The sequence below is a fragment of the Nansenia antarctica genome (genome assembly GCF_963989245.1).
Source record: "Nansenia antarctica genome assembly, chromosome: 1".
Lineage (NCBI taxonomy): Eukaryota > Metazoa > Chordata > Actinopteri > Argentiniformes > Microstomatidae > Nansenia > Nansenia antarctica.
In genome coordinates this window covers 93,447,132-93,461,873 of record NC_137674.1, presented here as the reverse complement: position 1 = coordinate 93,461,873, position 14,742 = coordinate 93,447,132, and the positions used below count along the sequence as shown (strand labels likewise).

At 41.0% G+C, this 14,742-nt stretch overlaps 3 protein-coding genes across 4 annotated transcripts in view; 2 read left to right on the top strand and 1 right to left on the bottom strand.

Moving 5' to 3' along the window:
* The first annotated feature begins 3,636 nt into the window (after window positions 1-3,636).
* Window positions 3,637-14,742, top strand: part of rpf1 (ribosome production factor 1 homolog) — a 288,578-nt gene continuing 277,472 nt past the window's right edge. Inside the window, exons 1-9 of one of the 2 annotated variants that reach the window (XR_013937758.1) lie at window positions 3,637-3,926; window positions 4,101-4,157; window positions 4,331-4,411; window positions 4,514-4,609; window positions 5,098-5,251; window positions 5,501-5,583; window positions 5,848-6,029; window positions 6,180-6,306; window positions 6,742-7,085. Coding sequence is in view for 1 of the 2 variants with exons in the window: in XM_080544097.1 (XP_080400223.1) it covers window positions 3,639-3,926; window positions 4,101-4,157; window positions 4,331-4,411; window positions 4,514-4,609; window positions 5,098-5,251; window positions 5,501-5,583; window positions 5,848-6,029; window positions 6,180-6,306; window positions 6,742-6,783 (1,110 nt within the window). In the remaining variant the exon portion in view is untranslated. Of the gene's footprint in view, window positions 3,927-4,100; window positions 4,158-4,330; window positions 4,412-4,513; window positions 4,610-5,097; window positions 5,252-5,500; window positions 5,584-5,847; window positions 6,030-6,179; window positions 6,307-6,741; window positions 7,190-14,742 lie in introns of those variants that run through there. The other variant, XM_080544097.1, reaches the window with a different exon arrangement.
* Window positions 7,215-8,408, bottom strand: LOC308169497 (guanine nucleotide-binding protein G(I)/G(S)/G(O) subunit gamma-5-like). Its single transcript, XM_080544179.1, has 3 exons — window positions 8,270-8,408; window positions 7,595-7,733; window positions 7,215-7,500 (listed from the first exon to the last, which is right to left on the bottom strand). The coding sequence occupies exons 1-2, from the start codon at window positions 8,345-8,347 to the stop codon at window positions 7,608-7,610; spliced, it is 204 nt and encodes a 67-aa protein (XP_080400305.1). The 5' UTR covers window positions 8,348-8,408; the 3' UTR covers window positions 7,215-7,500; window positions 7,595-7,607.
* The window catches only part of spata1 (spermatogenesis associated 1), a gene marked incomplete at both ends in the record, with an annotated part of 8,858 nt that continues 3,291 nt past the window's right edge, over window positions 9,176-14,742 (top strand). The window contains 8 exons of the mRNA XM_080527466.1: window positions 9,176-9,232; window positions 9,439-9,545; window positions 9,733-9,850; window positions 10,077-10,130; window positions 10,218-10,608; window positions 10,807-10,957; window positions 11,194-11,254; window positions 12,171-12,324. Coding sequence (XP_080383592.1) covers window positions 9,176-9,232; window positions 9,439-9,545; window positions 9,733-9,850; window positions 10,077-10,130; window positions 10,218-10,608; window positions 10,807-10,957; window positions 11,194-11,254; window positions 12,171-12,324 — 1,093 coding nt within the window. The remainder of the gene's footprint in view (window positions 9,233-9,438; window positions 9,546-9,732; window positions 9,851-10,076; window positions 10,131-10,217; window positions 10,609-10,806; window positions 10,958-11,193; window positions 11,255-12,170; window positions 12,325-14,742) is intronic.

Below are 14,742 nucleotides of genomic sequence, written 5' to 3'. Positions count from 1 at the left end.
GAGCCAGTGGGCCAGACTACAACTCCTGAGTTATTCAATACTATATATTCATTCGCTCTTTGTTTTATAGAGTAGTTTTGAGTTCAGGAGTTTCATGGAAACCTGTTTTTGTTAATTCTACAATAAATCTTGTTTATTTTACATTGCCGTTTCTCCTCTGATTCTTGTCCCCCCGGATTATTTAATTGTTACCCCCCCCCCTATTCCCTAGACCAGTGGTTCTCAACCCTCTCCTCTGGGACCCCCAGCCGCTCCACATATTTGATCTGTTCCACCACCAGCACACCTGATTCAACTGATCAAGTATAAAGCAATTATGGTTTGTACTTGATCAGTTGAATCAGGTGAGCTGGTGGTGGAACAGATCAAACATGTGGAGCAGCTGGGGGTCCCCGAGGAGAGGGTTGAGAACCACTGCCCTAGACCATCTAGGGGGTCGTAAAAGTGATGACAATTGGAGTGAGACACTGAACTGAATTCAACCTCTGATTCGGTTTGGTAGTGATCAGGTACTGTAATTATTATGAAACTATGGTTGTTGTTTTATAAAAACAAAATAGATAGATAGATCTGATCACCCCGATCAAGTCCAGGGTGACACTGAGGACAGAACCAGCTTTCCTAATAAGCTTGTGCAGCCTCTTAGTGTCACCTTCCTTGATGCTGCCCCCCCCCCCCCCCAGCATACCACCGTGTACCACTGACTGGTAGAACATGTTCAGCAGAGTCCTGCACATGCCAAAGGACCTGAGCTTCCTCAGGAAATAAAGCTGGCTCAGGCCCTTCTTGTATAGGACATCTGTGTTACCAGACCAGTCCAGTTTATTGTCCAGATGCACCCCCAGGTACTTATACATTTAGGTTGACATTTTTGGCATTTAGCAGACGCCTTTACCCAAAGCGACTTACAACAAATACATTTTCACTAAGTAAGTGAATCGTCTATCCACCAGCCTTAGCAAGAGAAAGTCATCTATGCTCGCGCCAGGGGCCATTGGCAGTCGTAATGCTAGAAGAGTCCAACACCATCTCATCTTGCTGATATTGAGAAGCAGGTGGTTCTGCTCACACTACTCAACAAAACTGTCCACCAGTCCTCTGTACTCTCCTGGCCTCCACTGAAACATACTACAATAACAGAATCGTCCGAGAACAGAAGTATCTGTGTTGTGCCTGAAGTTCGAGGTATAGAGGGTGAAGAGGAAGGGAGCCAGAACGGTCCACTGGCCCAGTAAAAACTGTGGCCAGTTGTTCATAATCCAGGAAACAATGGAGAGTCCACCTGCATCCTCAGCAGCTTATCTGCAAGTGGTAAGGGCTGTATGGTGTTAAATGCATTGGAGAATTAAAAAAAAAAAACATGGCTGTGCTCCTAGCCTCATCCACATTGGAGTGAGCTCTGTGTAGCAGGTAGATGGTGGCATCATCCACACCAATGTCAGCCTGGTAGGCAAACTGCAAGGGGTCCAAGGATGTCTTTACCAGGGGCCTCAATTGAGTTAGCACCAGTCTTTCCATGGTCTTCATGGTGTGGGTGGTCAAGGCTACCAGTCTTTAGTCATTCATAACCCCGGGGTTCCTTTTCTAGGCAAGATGTTTTCCACATTGATGGGACCTTTTCCAGGATAAGGCTCAGGTTAAAGAGGAACTGGAGTACTCCACACAGTTGGTCCGTGCAGACTTTGAGCACCCTCAGGCTCACACGTCAGGTCCCGCAGCCTTCCTGGTGCAGAGTTTCCCCAGCTCTCTCTTCACCTGAGCCGTACTGATGAAGACACTGGAGCGGAGAATTTCATTCTGCCCTACACTTCTTGGATTCCTTCACAGTGTGCCTGCTTGCCTGCCTGCTTGCTGCCTGCTTGTCAGCCACCCTGCCTATCTGTCAGACTGCTTGCTAGACCGCCTACCTGCCCGTTGTTCGTTAAGAAAATGTTGTGAAAACGATTGTCTCTGTTAGTTGTTCCCCACAGGGCTTTTCAGTGTTACACCTGCCTCAGCGTTCTGCTTCTAGGTCCTCTACCGTTCTGCTTCTAGGTCCTCTACCGTTCTGCTTCTAGGTCCTCTAGCGTTCTGCTTCTAGGTCCTCTAGCATTCTGCTTCTAGGTCCTCTAGCTTTCTGCTTCTAGGTCCTCTAGCCTTCTGCTTCTAGGTCCTCTAGCCTTCTGCTTCTAGGTCCTCCAGCGTTCTGCTTCTAGGTCCTCTAGCCTTCTGCTTCTAGGTCCTCTAGCGTTCTGCTTCTAGGTCCTCTAGCCTTCTGCTTCTAGGTCCTCTAGCGTTCTGCTTCTAGGTCCTCTAGCATTCTGCTTCTAGGTCCTCTAGCCTTCTGCTTCTAGGTCCTCCAGCGTTCTGCTTCTAGGTCCTCTAGCCTTCTGCTTCTAGGTCCTCTAGCGTTCTGCTTCTAGGTCCTCTAGCATTCTGCTTCTAGGTCCTCTAGCAATCTGCTTCTAGGTCCTCTAGCCTTCTGCTTCTAGGTCCTCTAGCCTTCTGCTTCTAGGTCCTCTAGGCTTCTGCTTCTAGGTCCTCTAGCCTTCTGCTTCTAGGTCCTCCAGCGTTCTGCTTCTAGGTCCTCTAGCCTTCTGCTTCTAGGTCCTCTAGCCTTCTGCTTCTAGGTCCTCTAGCCTTCTGCTTCTAGGTCCTCTAGCAATCTGCTGCTAGGTCCTCTAGCGTTCTGCTTCTAGGTCCTCCAGCGTTCTGCTTCTAGGTCCTCTAGCCTTCTGCTTCTAGGTCCTCCAGCGTTCTGCTTCTAGGTCCTCTAGCCTTCTGCTTCTAGGTCCTCTAGCCTTCTGCTTCTAGGTCCTCTAGCCTTCTGCTTCTAGGTCCTCCAGCGTTCTGCTTCTAGGTCCTCTAGCCTTCTGCTTCTAGGTCCTCTAGCCTTCTGCTTCTAGGTCCTCTAGCATTCTGCTTCTAGGTCCTCTAGCCTTCTGCTTCTAGGTCCTTACAACCTTAACAATCCTTGTATTTTGATCAATAAATGCACACTGCGGCATATAGCATTTTGTCATCTCATATATTTCTTTTTATTGTTCCTGAATATAATCCTTACTGATTTGTTTAGTAACCTTGAGGACTAAACGTCAAATGATGAGATATCAAACTCATGCAACATGTACAGCCTATAATGAGAAATACGTTTTGGGGGGTAGAATCTGCGATGACGCACCAGAAACACTGGATTTGACCCACAAATTACCTCTTAAATAACTTTGAGGGGCAAACTTGACCTAAAATATATATATAATAAAATAACATCAGAATCTAATTCTATTGACATTCTACAAAAATAATAAGAAAAGGTGCCGGGTGGTTAACGTAGGCCTACGCCTTGACGCATGCTACACATTTTTACAATTGGAGAATGTAAGAATCAATTTCAACAATGATGTAAAATAAAAAATAACCGTCATTTCCATATCCTTTGTGGTCAAAGCAACAGGGAGCCACTGGAGGAGATGGGCAAAAGAGCTGTATGCGGATCCGAGGCCGCAGGTTGCCGACCCCTGCCCTAGTGAACTCCCCATCAGACGTCGATTCCTCCTCGCCACTAGGTGGCAAAAGAGCAGAGGTTGTTTTTCGGATCAACGTCACTTCCTGTTACTCGGGACTGAGGAACTGAGTGAACGCTACACGTGAGGGGAAACATGGGGGAAGAGCCAGTTGACAACATGGATCCTAAACAGAAGCCTAAAAAGCCCATTAAAAAGCCCATTAAAAACATGAAAAAGAATCCAAAGAAGCAAAAGAAAGCGACTGCACCTCCAAAGGAAAATGGTGTCGAAAACGTGGTTGAAATGGTTGAGAAAACGGAGCCAGAATGTGTTGATACTGCAGCAGATGTGGTGTTTCCACCCACATTTAGTGTGTCTGAAATCAAAAATAGACAACGCAGGCACGTCATGTTCATGAAAGTTAAGCTAGAGAAACGAAAGGTAAGGACGTTTAGGATTCATAAATATGCATATAATAGGCAGTAGTTCGTAATGGTTGTCTGTTAAAATCCTCCTTTTTAAAATAGCATGAGTCTATTATGGGGAAAAATCATGCCAGTTAAGATTATTGTTTTAGTACAATCATGTGACTTACATTGTGAATTCATCTTTCAGCAAAAGCAGGTATTGAAGAAGAAAAAGAAAAAAGAAAGAGATGCTTTGGGTGACAAGGTGAGTTGGATGAATGCTCCTTCTGCACAGCCCTAAGCCAACTGAATATGGCACCACAAGTTGTCAGTCAACTGTATCTGTTGCTTAAGCCCTATGGAAGTAGAAGGCTATAGACTTTATTACATGTTTTTTTGGTGTCCTAACAACTCTCTCTTCACCTTTTCCAAATATAGGCTCCTCCTAAAGAAGTCCCAAAGACGATAGAAAACCAGAGGGTATACGATGAAACAACAGTTGACCCTGGAGATGAAGAGGTAATGTGTGTCTGCAGAGCTGTTACAGGTCTTCTCAGTCTTCCCAGCAGTAGATCAGTATTGCGTGTTGATACTTGTTGATGCTGATACTCTCTAATGCAGGTAGCCTTTGACGAGGGAACTGATGAATTCTCTGCCTACTTCAACCGGTTGACCAACCCCAAAGTCCTCATCACCACATCAGACAGACCGAGAGGGGTGAGTGCAGGACCTTTAGACTACTTCTGTGTTCATTTAGATCACAGGTCAGAACCATAGCCGGATAACATCCTCCTTTATGCAGTCATATGGACAGATCGAATCGAATCGGAGACATGTTTCAAAGTAACAAATCATCCAGCCAAAACGCAGCTTGTAATAAAGTCCTTCTTTCACTAACTCTTGATGGTTAATCGAGTGGTTCTCACTTTTGACAGGCATCAATCTTACCAAATGTTCTTGCAAAGTAATTTAATAGCAAGTAAAGACCAAATCCCCTGGAGCTTTTGGCAGGTGTCTTAACACTTGACTCTCACACTGGACTGTAGATGTGTTGATTGTATATGGCTGATCAGTTGTCACTTAACATTCTCTGACTTACAATCACGTCATTTCTAATGTGGAGAAATTGTATATTTTCATTCACATATAAAGTAGTCATAACATTTTAATTGCAACTGTCTGGTGTTCTCCTGTGTGTCTTTCAGAGGACAGTGAGGTTCTGTGGGCAATTGGCCACAATGATACCAGATGCACATGTGTACTACAGAAGAGGGTTGGCGCTGAAGAAAGTCATCCCACAGTGCATAGCCAGAGGTTTTACATACCTCATGGTCATCAATGAAGATCGCAAGGTGCCCAGTATCCTTTGATTGCACCTGTGTGTTGTTGCTGTATAGGAGAATTGCTGCTTCAGGACATTCAGATATATGCTATTGTTTGGTCTCCTCATTGCATGTGCTCAAGTCAGTCTTGACATTAATGTGCAATGTAGCCTTATTTATAGTCAGTATTCTGCCTCAGGTTGGTTTAAATGGTAATACTATATGTCAAGTGAAACGTTCTTTGTAGTTGTATTTTCTGTTCAGTTTCCTTCACCCCGAAACTCAGACGGTATGGTTCTCTGTCACCTCCCTGATGGGCCCACAGCACACTTCAAAATCAGCAGTGTCCGTCTGCGCAAGGAGATGAAGGCAATCCATTTAATACTTTTTCTGTGTCAATGTCATTGAGCGTGCAGTTACATGGATGAGAATTTACACTCAACATAGCAAGAAAACTGAATTCACAGACATACAATCAATGCAACACATCATACTAGTCGAATAAACATTTCAGTAGAATTACAATTAATGGACCATAAAATATAAATTCAGTCCCCCGTGATGATGTATGTACCTGTAAAGTAACTGAATTGTGAAGTATTGAAATAAGATGTGCTTTGTCCCATCTTGCAGAGACGAGGGAAGGAACCGACAGAACACTCCCCAGAAGTGATCTTGAACAACTTCACCACTCGCCTGGGTCACAGCATCGGACGCCTGTTTGCTGCCCTCTTCCCCCACGACCCACAGTTTGTGGGTCGCCAGGTCGCCACTTTCCACAACCAGAGAGATTTCATCTTTTTCAGATTCCACAGGTGAATATCCTTATTACTAATCCTTGGAAGTTTAGTACAGGGCCTTTGCTACTCTCTACCTTTAGATTATTGTAGATAAATTGTCCTATTACAATTAAATCCCAAAGATGGATTGGTGAAATTGTACCACTTTCCTTACCCTTTCTTAAGATACATTTTCAAGAATGAGAAGAGGGTTGGCATTCAAGAGCTAGGCCCACGCTTCACCCTAAAGCTCAGATCCTTACAAAAAGGCACCTTTGACTCCAAGTTTGGAGAGTATGAGTGGGTTCACAAGGTGAGTCTTTCACTTCTTTGTTGGGATTCGGGTGATGGCAGTACCTGTAACTCAAACTGTAGAAACGTTTATATAACATTATTATCATGAATGTAAGTTTATGTTTATTTTATTTGTTAAGGGACAAATGCATATTAATGAACATTCAAAAATGTAAATACGCCAGATTTAGCCAGAAGGCAAATTTTCATCCATAGTCCCTCGCCAGTTATAAAAAGGCTTCCTAAAAAGATAAAATAACATCACACAGTAAAAGCGTACATAGGAAACTTACTGTACATCCGATTAATAAGTTAATTTACATAAATAGTTGCAATGGGGAGATCTGTACTTTCCCTTCAATGTCAACTTCTAAGTTGTTGTTGCTTGTGTTTTCACTGTAGGGGGGTCATAGGGCAATTGAATAGTTACTAATGTTGCTTTTTAACTTTTCAGCGGCATGAAATGGACGGCAACAGAAGGAAATTCAACCTTTGAGGGAAAAATATGGATGTTATTGTGCATCGAACATTAGACATGTACTACGCATAGCAGTGTGAGTGTCACATTATGTCAAGGGCATACATTGCAGTGGTTACTTCAAGCTGACTTTGTTGGCCAGGCAAATGTCTTTTGATGTTAACTTGCTGTGTGTTGGATTTTGCATTTTAAAACTTATTGTCCACATTTGAACCCTAGAGCCTAATAACCATACATTTTTCATTTTCAGATCACTGATTTTGTATCTTATCAGTTTACTGTAGCATCCAGAGTTCTAAACAAACATGGAAATAAAACATGTTGTATGTAGGATGTATGAAACTCAAGGCTATATTGTGCAAATATGACAACTTGTGGAACACACATTAGCAGATCTGTCAATTGTATTTGTTATTAAATTAAAACATGTACATACTGTAGTCTGAAATGTTAGTCATTTATTGTTTAATACAATACAAAAACATAGTATTGTAAAGGCACTCATGTGTTACTCCTGCACCGCCTTAAGATGTACAACATCTTTAGGGGGAACCTTGAGATGGAAGATTTAATGTTAAAAAAGGGATAATACAAAAATGGTAAACGTGGCTCTCAGCAGAAGTATTCCTGGTCCTCTGCTTCAAATAGCTTCTCAGTCTATGGTTCAGTCTCAAGACCTCGTCTAGATGTGCTCAGTGAAGTCCCTCACAGTTAGAAAACCAGGGTATTAGAGACCTACAAAAAACATTCAAAACAAGTGGTTATTAATTTTCTAAGACATACATTTGGGGTTGGGAATACTCTCTAAACTCAAAGATATGCAACTCACAAGTGAATGGCAACTATAGGAATGAGCAGACTTTCTGAGGTCTGAAGGGGTTTGTGCTGGAGGACACTCCCGTGAGCAGAGGATCATGGTGGGCATTCTGAATGCAAAACTGTTGCAAGTCCGCTGCAGCCTGGGACACCTGGAGACAATTCAATGTCATTGTGAATATTTCAGTTTTAATATGCTCCTTATACTCATTGTTTGTCGTTGATTAACTTAATTAGTAGACTCTCCATTAGAATGTATCTGAGAGCGTTGAAAATGATGTGCGATGGATAATAATATGATACAGTTGCTGTGATGTACTATTATTTTCCACAATGAAAAATAACAGCTGTACGACAATTGATGTGATATTTCTTATGGGAACTTCAACTTATGATTCCATATTAATAAAAATAAAGTCGTTTAATCAGAAACCAAACTTGCGAGTATTTATGATAGAATTGTGGAAGATATCATTACATTCGGAGCAGTCACATTTAACTAATGATAACAATGTTCATTCTTATCGTCACAGACTCTCTTCGGTACGGGTAATTGAGCAAGTATGATGCGCGACTTCATAAAGGTTTGAATACTAGAGAGAAACTACACTCCAGGCATAAAACCAAACTATTAAGTGCTAGATCTAGCGAGTCTAGTATCCACGCCCTACTTGTTGCCTGAACCCACCTTCACTCTGTTGATACTGGCTTCAAAACGCAGTTGAAGAACGACTTTCTTCATGGCTATGATGGATGGGCCAGACATTCTTTTGATAACAATGAGAAGTTGATGATCAATGCTATTATAAATAATTGTTATACTAATAAAAAAACAACTTGAATATGAAGAATCGGTGAAGAATGGATGTTGGTTTTTCCACGTTTCCGGTTTAAATGGAAGTGTAGCCTACACACTTTCTATTACAATTGCGACATCTGGTGGCTGAACGTGAACGATGCTCGGGCACTGTAATGCGACATTTCATTTCACACAATTTGTCATCGCTTCCAGAGTGTCATCTAGTGGTCTTGAGCCGTCAACGTCTTGTATTGCAGATCTACACTAGAGCATTACGGTGTACAAAGCGAATGTTTAGTATTGCAGGTGAAGCATGTGCTTTCATTAGGTCTCCTGTTTAAGGAGACATTATTTCCCCAAAACCATATACCCAATGAAGAAAACCGGGTTTTTAATAAATCGACTATTGAGTCAGACCTATTCAAATATTTACCCTGATTTCTATCTCGACTCGAGCTTTCTGAGCAAGTAATTGATAGGCAATAGATAAGCGCCACAATAGAAGCGCTTGCACAACTATTCGTGTCTCGCATCAGCACCAGAGCAACCACAGTTGTAGCCTCATAAAGAAACGTCTCTGGTTGGCTGGGCTGTGTTTGATTACACAAGATTGTTACTTAGCAGTCCACTCCTCCACCCTTTCCCGAGACAAGCAACGCACGTCCACTACTTATGTGTAACTGGTCGTTCATGGTTAAACATATCCTTGAGTGACCTCTGCATTTATCATGGAAATATTTTGATGCTGGTGACAAATGGGTTGTTTCTTCATCATATTGCTTAGGTCAGTTGAAAATGGACTCATGCGAGTCTAAAAGATATCCAAGGGAAAGACGGCCCACAAGTAGCAAGGTATGAGACTTGGGTATCATTCTTAATTATTATGTTATGTTTATTCTTCGTATTAATGTTTTTCTTATTATTATTTGTCTTATTTGTCTTGTCTTATCATAGACTGACTGTTAACCCATGGATTGTGTGTGGAGTTTTAATGGTGTTATTAAGAAAATAAGAAGAAAGAAACCTGTTTGATGGTGGGATATTGTTAAACATATTAGTTTGTAGAGCTCCATGTGCTGTATGTACCAGATGAACAGTGGAACCCCAAACTCAATAAAGTACCTGTTGACGCCATAGACAGCTTCATATCTGCAGGATTTGTCAGGTGAGAGAACATATGCACTACTTAAATGTAGTTATAGTGAGTATCTTTACATTACTTTACATAATCTTTACATTGATGTTAAGATTGTACAATTATTTCAAGTGTCACTGTCAGCCTAAACAAGTGTGACATGTCGTGTCAGAAATTCCTCTTCACTATACATGGTTTGTAAACTTTTTCATCCCAGGGTATATCCTGACATAACTCTTCAAACTCTTAGAGGTGAGCTTGGCATTCTCCTTGGAGAAGAGAGGAGTATTGACAAGCTTTCATTCCTAAAATGTGTGGGGCGGAGTTTGGCATTGGTGAGTATAGCAGGTATTGCTCAGGGAAGTGATAGCTTGTAGGCTGTATTTCATTTGATTGTTTAACCAACAGCCAATGTGGAACTACACTGACAATACAGTACTGTAGTGTCTTAAAAGTGTCCAAAAACAAAGGGTGTGTACAGGTTTGAGCATTCATGTGTATGGAACACACACATAATACCTTTTAACCAGACTTCTTTCCTCCACCCATATATTGTTACAGGTCAAAACCAAACAAGAAAGGGATCTGAAAGTGAAGTCCTTTGCTCCACCATATGTATGTGCAGTCCACTTCAGTTCCTCAACTTCTATTACCATTGAACTACATTAAATATAATCAAATACACTCATTTCCATTCCCCAGGCTCCTCAGCCAGAGCTCTACCTGTTGCATATGGTGGAGAACGACAGCAGTGTTTGCTCACAGTCCCTCACCCCAGACACCCACAGTTACTCCACTGACACCCAGACATACTACCCTCCCAAGCAGACGCGCTGTGTGCCAGCCAGGACAAAAGAGCCTATTAAACTGCCCCAGATCCCCCCGGGTCTCCAGCAGCCCCCTCTTTCACCCAGCCCCTCAGAAGAAGAGGAAGAGGAGGAGGAGGAGGAGGAGGAGGAGAGCTATAGCTCAGAGGAGAATGAGGAGGAGCCGCTCACTTCCCAGAAGCCTGGGTGGCCTGAGGATGACCCACTCCTGAGCCAGACCCAAGTCCAGGGGGAGTCCCAGCCTAGGGACGACATAGAGGCTAGAGGTGAGAGTTAAAGGGATAGTTCACGTGTTCTTACCTCAAAAGTGGTGAGGTCAATCTGAGCTAAGTATTAAAAATGAACTGCACAAAACTGCCATTTTGCCATTTATTGTTTATTTATTGCATGACACTTATTGTGCATTTATTGCATGTTTTACTGGACAGAGTTGTAAGTGACTACAGTTTATTTTCAACACTTAGAAGCTGATTCAGTCCTGTTGAAGGAGTTCCCATCTAGAGGTGAAACCAGTGTAAAGAAGAAACAGCGATATAAGAGAAACCGAGCTAGAGATTCAGGAGTCCCTGAGTCACTAGATGATCAGGAGTGTGGGTTCTCTCTCACCCAACACAGGTAATCTGCTTATGAGCAAGAAGATTAGGTCATGAGCAACAGAGTGAAATTACGGTACATTTCATATCTTCATTATTAACTGAGAAATGCCGTTTTGATGTAATGAGGGCAGACACCACTTTTTTTTACTCTGGTCACTGGTACTGCATCTTCTAGGTAATATTTATTAGGCCTATGTCACATTTATTTAAATGTTTATTTAACCTTTTTTTGTGATAATATCTTTGTCTTTGCAGGTTTAGGAAATCTAAAGCTGCTCAGACACTGAAGTGCATCAGAAACAAACCCAACAAAGAGGTAAGAGCTTCTAGAATACTCACAAATGTATTTCGCATTTTTACATGCTCACATGTTCCATATTACAGGCTATTAGAGTTCTGCAAGGGATTTATAAGCAGTCTATTGATTGTGACTGTTTTATTTGAACCCTCTTGAGCAAGCAGGAAGTCTTGTATAATTGTAAATGACCAGCTCCTTGTAAATACCTTGTGTGGCTTTGTTACTGCACTGAATTCCACAGTCACCAAGTGGGTTCAATCAAAAGAGTAAGGTCATAGTTGAGGACACTGGTCAAGAGTATCTGTCCATTTGAAGATAGTTTTTTTTATTTTAAAGATGTAAATAATCAAGGTATTTTGAATGTTCTTGGAAGGTCTCTGAACATCCAGATGTATTGTCTACGCCTGCCCAGTACACCTCCCCACCTCCAACCTCTACCCGGACGACACATACATCTGCTACCCCAGTCTTTCAAACAAGCAGTAAGATGGCTTTTCAGTTGTATCCTATTGGTTATCAAAATATCATAGTTGCCCGTTTGTTCTTAAATCAGGGTATCCGCGGTGTCTTGAAAAGTATAAAAATTTGATAAATCAATTTTGGGAAAATCAAGACCCTTAATAAGTATTAAAAAGTCTTAGCATGATTTTTTTCTGAATTAGACTCTGTCCAAAGAGTTTGAGTCCTAAAAACTTTTAGTAAAAGTTCGTGAATTTATTAGTTTTATTAAAAAACAAAGATGAACTGGAAATTCTGTTGTATGATAGTGGTCTAGTCTATTGCAAACTAAAACTGTTAAGTTAAAGGTGTCACTGATGTAAATGGTTACAGCTCGAAGTGGCGGTGAGGTCTGGAAAAATATTGACAATGTCTTTAAAAAGTCTTAGAAAGGTATTGAAATTAACCTCAAGATTCCTGTACCCTGTAAATGAAGGTCAAAGGGCATGTGTATGTTTCCCCAGAAGATGAACTGGTAGAGGAGATCACGTTGGCAAAAGAGGAGAGAAAGCAACTTGAAAAGACAAGGCAAGAGTTGCTGAGAAAAGGAAAAGACTTGTTGGCACAGAACAGACGCCGCAGGAATCAAGGTATTGACGGTGTGAAAATGTGATACTGATGTAGCCTGCATCAATACATGCATTTGTAGTAGTACATAAGATTTTGTTCTTTTTAGTGTGCTTACGTTAATCAATGTATGTGTGTGTGTGTGTGTGTGTGTGTGTGGGGGGGGGGGGTAGATGAACATACACACACACACTATATGAACATATACAGTGGCTATAGAAAGTAGTGTTGTTCCGATACCATTTTTGGATCCCGATACCGATACCGATACCTGACCATGCAGTACTTGCCGATACCGAGTACCGATCCGATACCACGGCGTTTGAAAAAACAAAACAAAAAAACATGTTTTTTGAGCCGCATATTCACCTCGATGTAAAATTATTGCTAACACTTAGTCTGGCACTGCTCAAAACCTTTGTAAAACAGGAAAAAATACCAACAGAGAGTGAATGCTATTGAACTTTTTTTTATTGTCTACCTGGTATGGTGACAAGAAAATCAACCCCTTATAAAACCTGAAATGTGGCTCTCACAGATGCCAATCATTGCAATATCCATTTAAGATATAAAACAGTCGTAGTAGTAGTGCAACAGCAAGTAAACAATTACAAACAAAATAACTTTAAGATATAAAACAGTCGTAGTAGTAGTGCAACAGCAAGTGAACATTAACCAACAAAATAACTTTAAGATATAAAACAGTCGTAGTAGTAGTGCAATGCGTGTTTGTTTTTCCGCGATAGTGAAAAGCTGCCACGCCATTGGTTGAGAGCAGCTGCTCTGGGCCAATAGCGTTCCAGCAGAGGAGCATGCCTGGGCATGTCTGGGCATGTCTGTGTTAGGAAGGCTGTGTCAGGCTACTATAGCAGACAAGCTGAGAAAAACGCAACGTGCTGCGTTTGAACAAGAGTTTGGTATCGGGTGTTATTATTTGTTAGTACTCGCCGATACCGATACCAGCATTTTTGTGCGTATCGGTGGCCATGCCGATACTAGTATCGGTATCGGAACAACACTAATAGAAAGTCAACACACCCCTTAATTCTTTCCACATTTTGTTGTGTTATAGACTCAATTTATTAAATGTGATTAAATAAATAAAAATTGGTATCAATCCACACATAATACCCCATAATGACAAAGTGAAAACAAGTTTTTAGAAATTTCTGCAAATTTCTTAAAATTTAAACACAGAAATACCTCATGTGCATAAGTCTTCACACCCTTTGTTATGACACACTTAGAATTAGCTAAAAAGCAAACATGTCATCAACAAATCACTCAGTAAGTTTAATTGAGTTCATCTTAATGCATGGATAATAGTTAATGTAATTTTGGAATCAATATCTTGGTTTTTATAGAGCCTCTGATTTGCATAGGAATCAATTACACACTATAGTTTAGGATGTCACTACCAACTCAGCAAATTTTATAATTTTCTCTTGATCCTGACAAACTCCTCAGTTCCTGCCAGTGACAAATATACCCATAACTTGATGCAGCTACCACTATTCTTCACATGAGAGATGGTGCAGAAACTGGGTGCAAGTTTTTTTTTTTTGGCCACTTGGTTATAGACCAATTTTGTGAAAAGAGTGCAAAATATTCCAAATAAATAAAATGAACACTACAAAATTGTTAACTATGTTAACAACAAAACAACAGGCTACAGTGGACATTATAGCTGTCCATCCTTTCACCACCATCCAACATCAGTCCTCAAATGTATTGATTTATTTTTCAAAAGTGTGGCCCCCTCTAGTGGTCGTGGCCCTAAGCGACCGCTTAGTCTGTTTATGCCTTGGGCCAGCCCTGCCTGCTGTAAGCAGGCAACACTATTGTTATTGTACATCTATATTTAGTGTGCTTGCTGTAAGCAAGAAACACTATTGTTATTGCTCATATATTATTATGTTTAGTGTGCTTGCTATAGCAAGCAACACTATTGTTATTGTACATATATATTTATTAGTGTGCTTGCTGTAGCAAGCAAGTGTGCTTGCTGTTGCATCTTCGATGCAAGCTGATACACATACAATGGGGGAAATAAGTATTGAACACATCAATATTTTGTCCAGTAAATGTATTTCCAATGAGCCTAGTCAAGTGAAATTTGCACCAGACTTTGGTATTACCTCAAACAATCCAGACAAAAAATCTAAACATTAAAGTCCATTATGTAAATAAAGTTATGTGTAATAAAGTGGAATGAAACAGGAAAAAAGTATTGAACACACTAACAAAACTCAGCCGCCGGACAAAATGTTGATATGTTAGATACTTATTTCCCCCACTGTACCCTTTTTACACCTTTCACATCTATCTATCTATCTATCTATCTATCTATCTATCTATCTATCTATCTATCCTCTATCTATCGATCTATCTATCTATCTATCCTCTATCTATCTATCCTCTATCTATCTATCTATCTATCT

Bases quoted from the DNA above. Each gene is read 5' to 3' on its own strand.
- LOC308169497 (XM_080544179.1), bottom strand. From the start codon at position 8,347: ATGTCTGGCCCATCCATCATAGCCATGAAGAAAGTCGTTCTTCAACTG. The intron at 7,734-8,269 runs GTGGGTTCAGGC...AATTGTCTCCAG, and splicing joins CCAGTATCAACAGAGTGAAG to GTGTCCCAGGCTGCAGCGGA.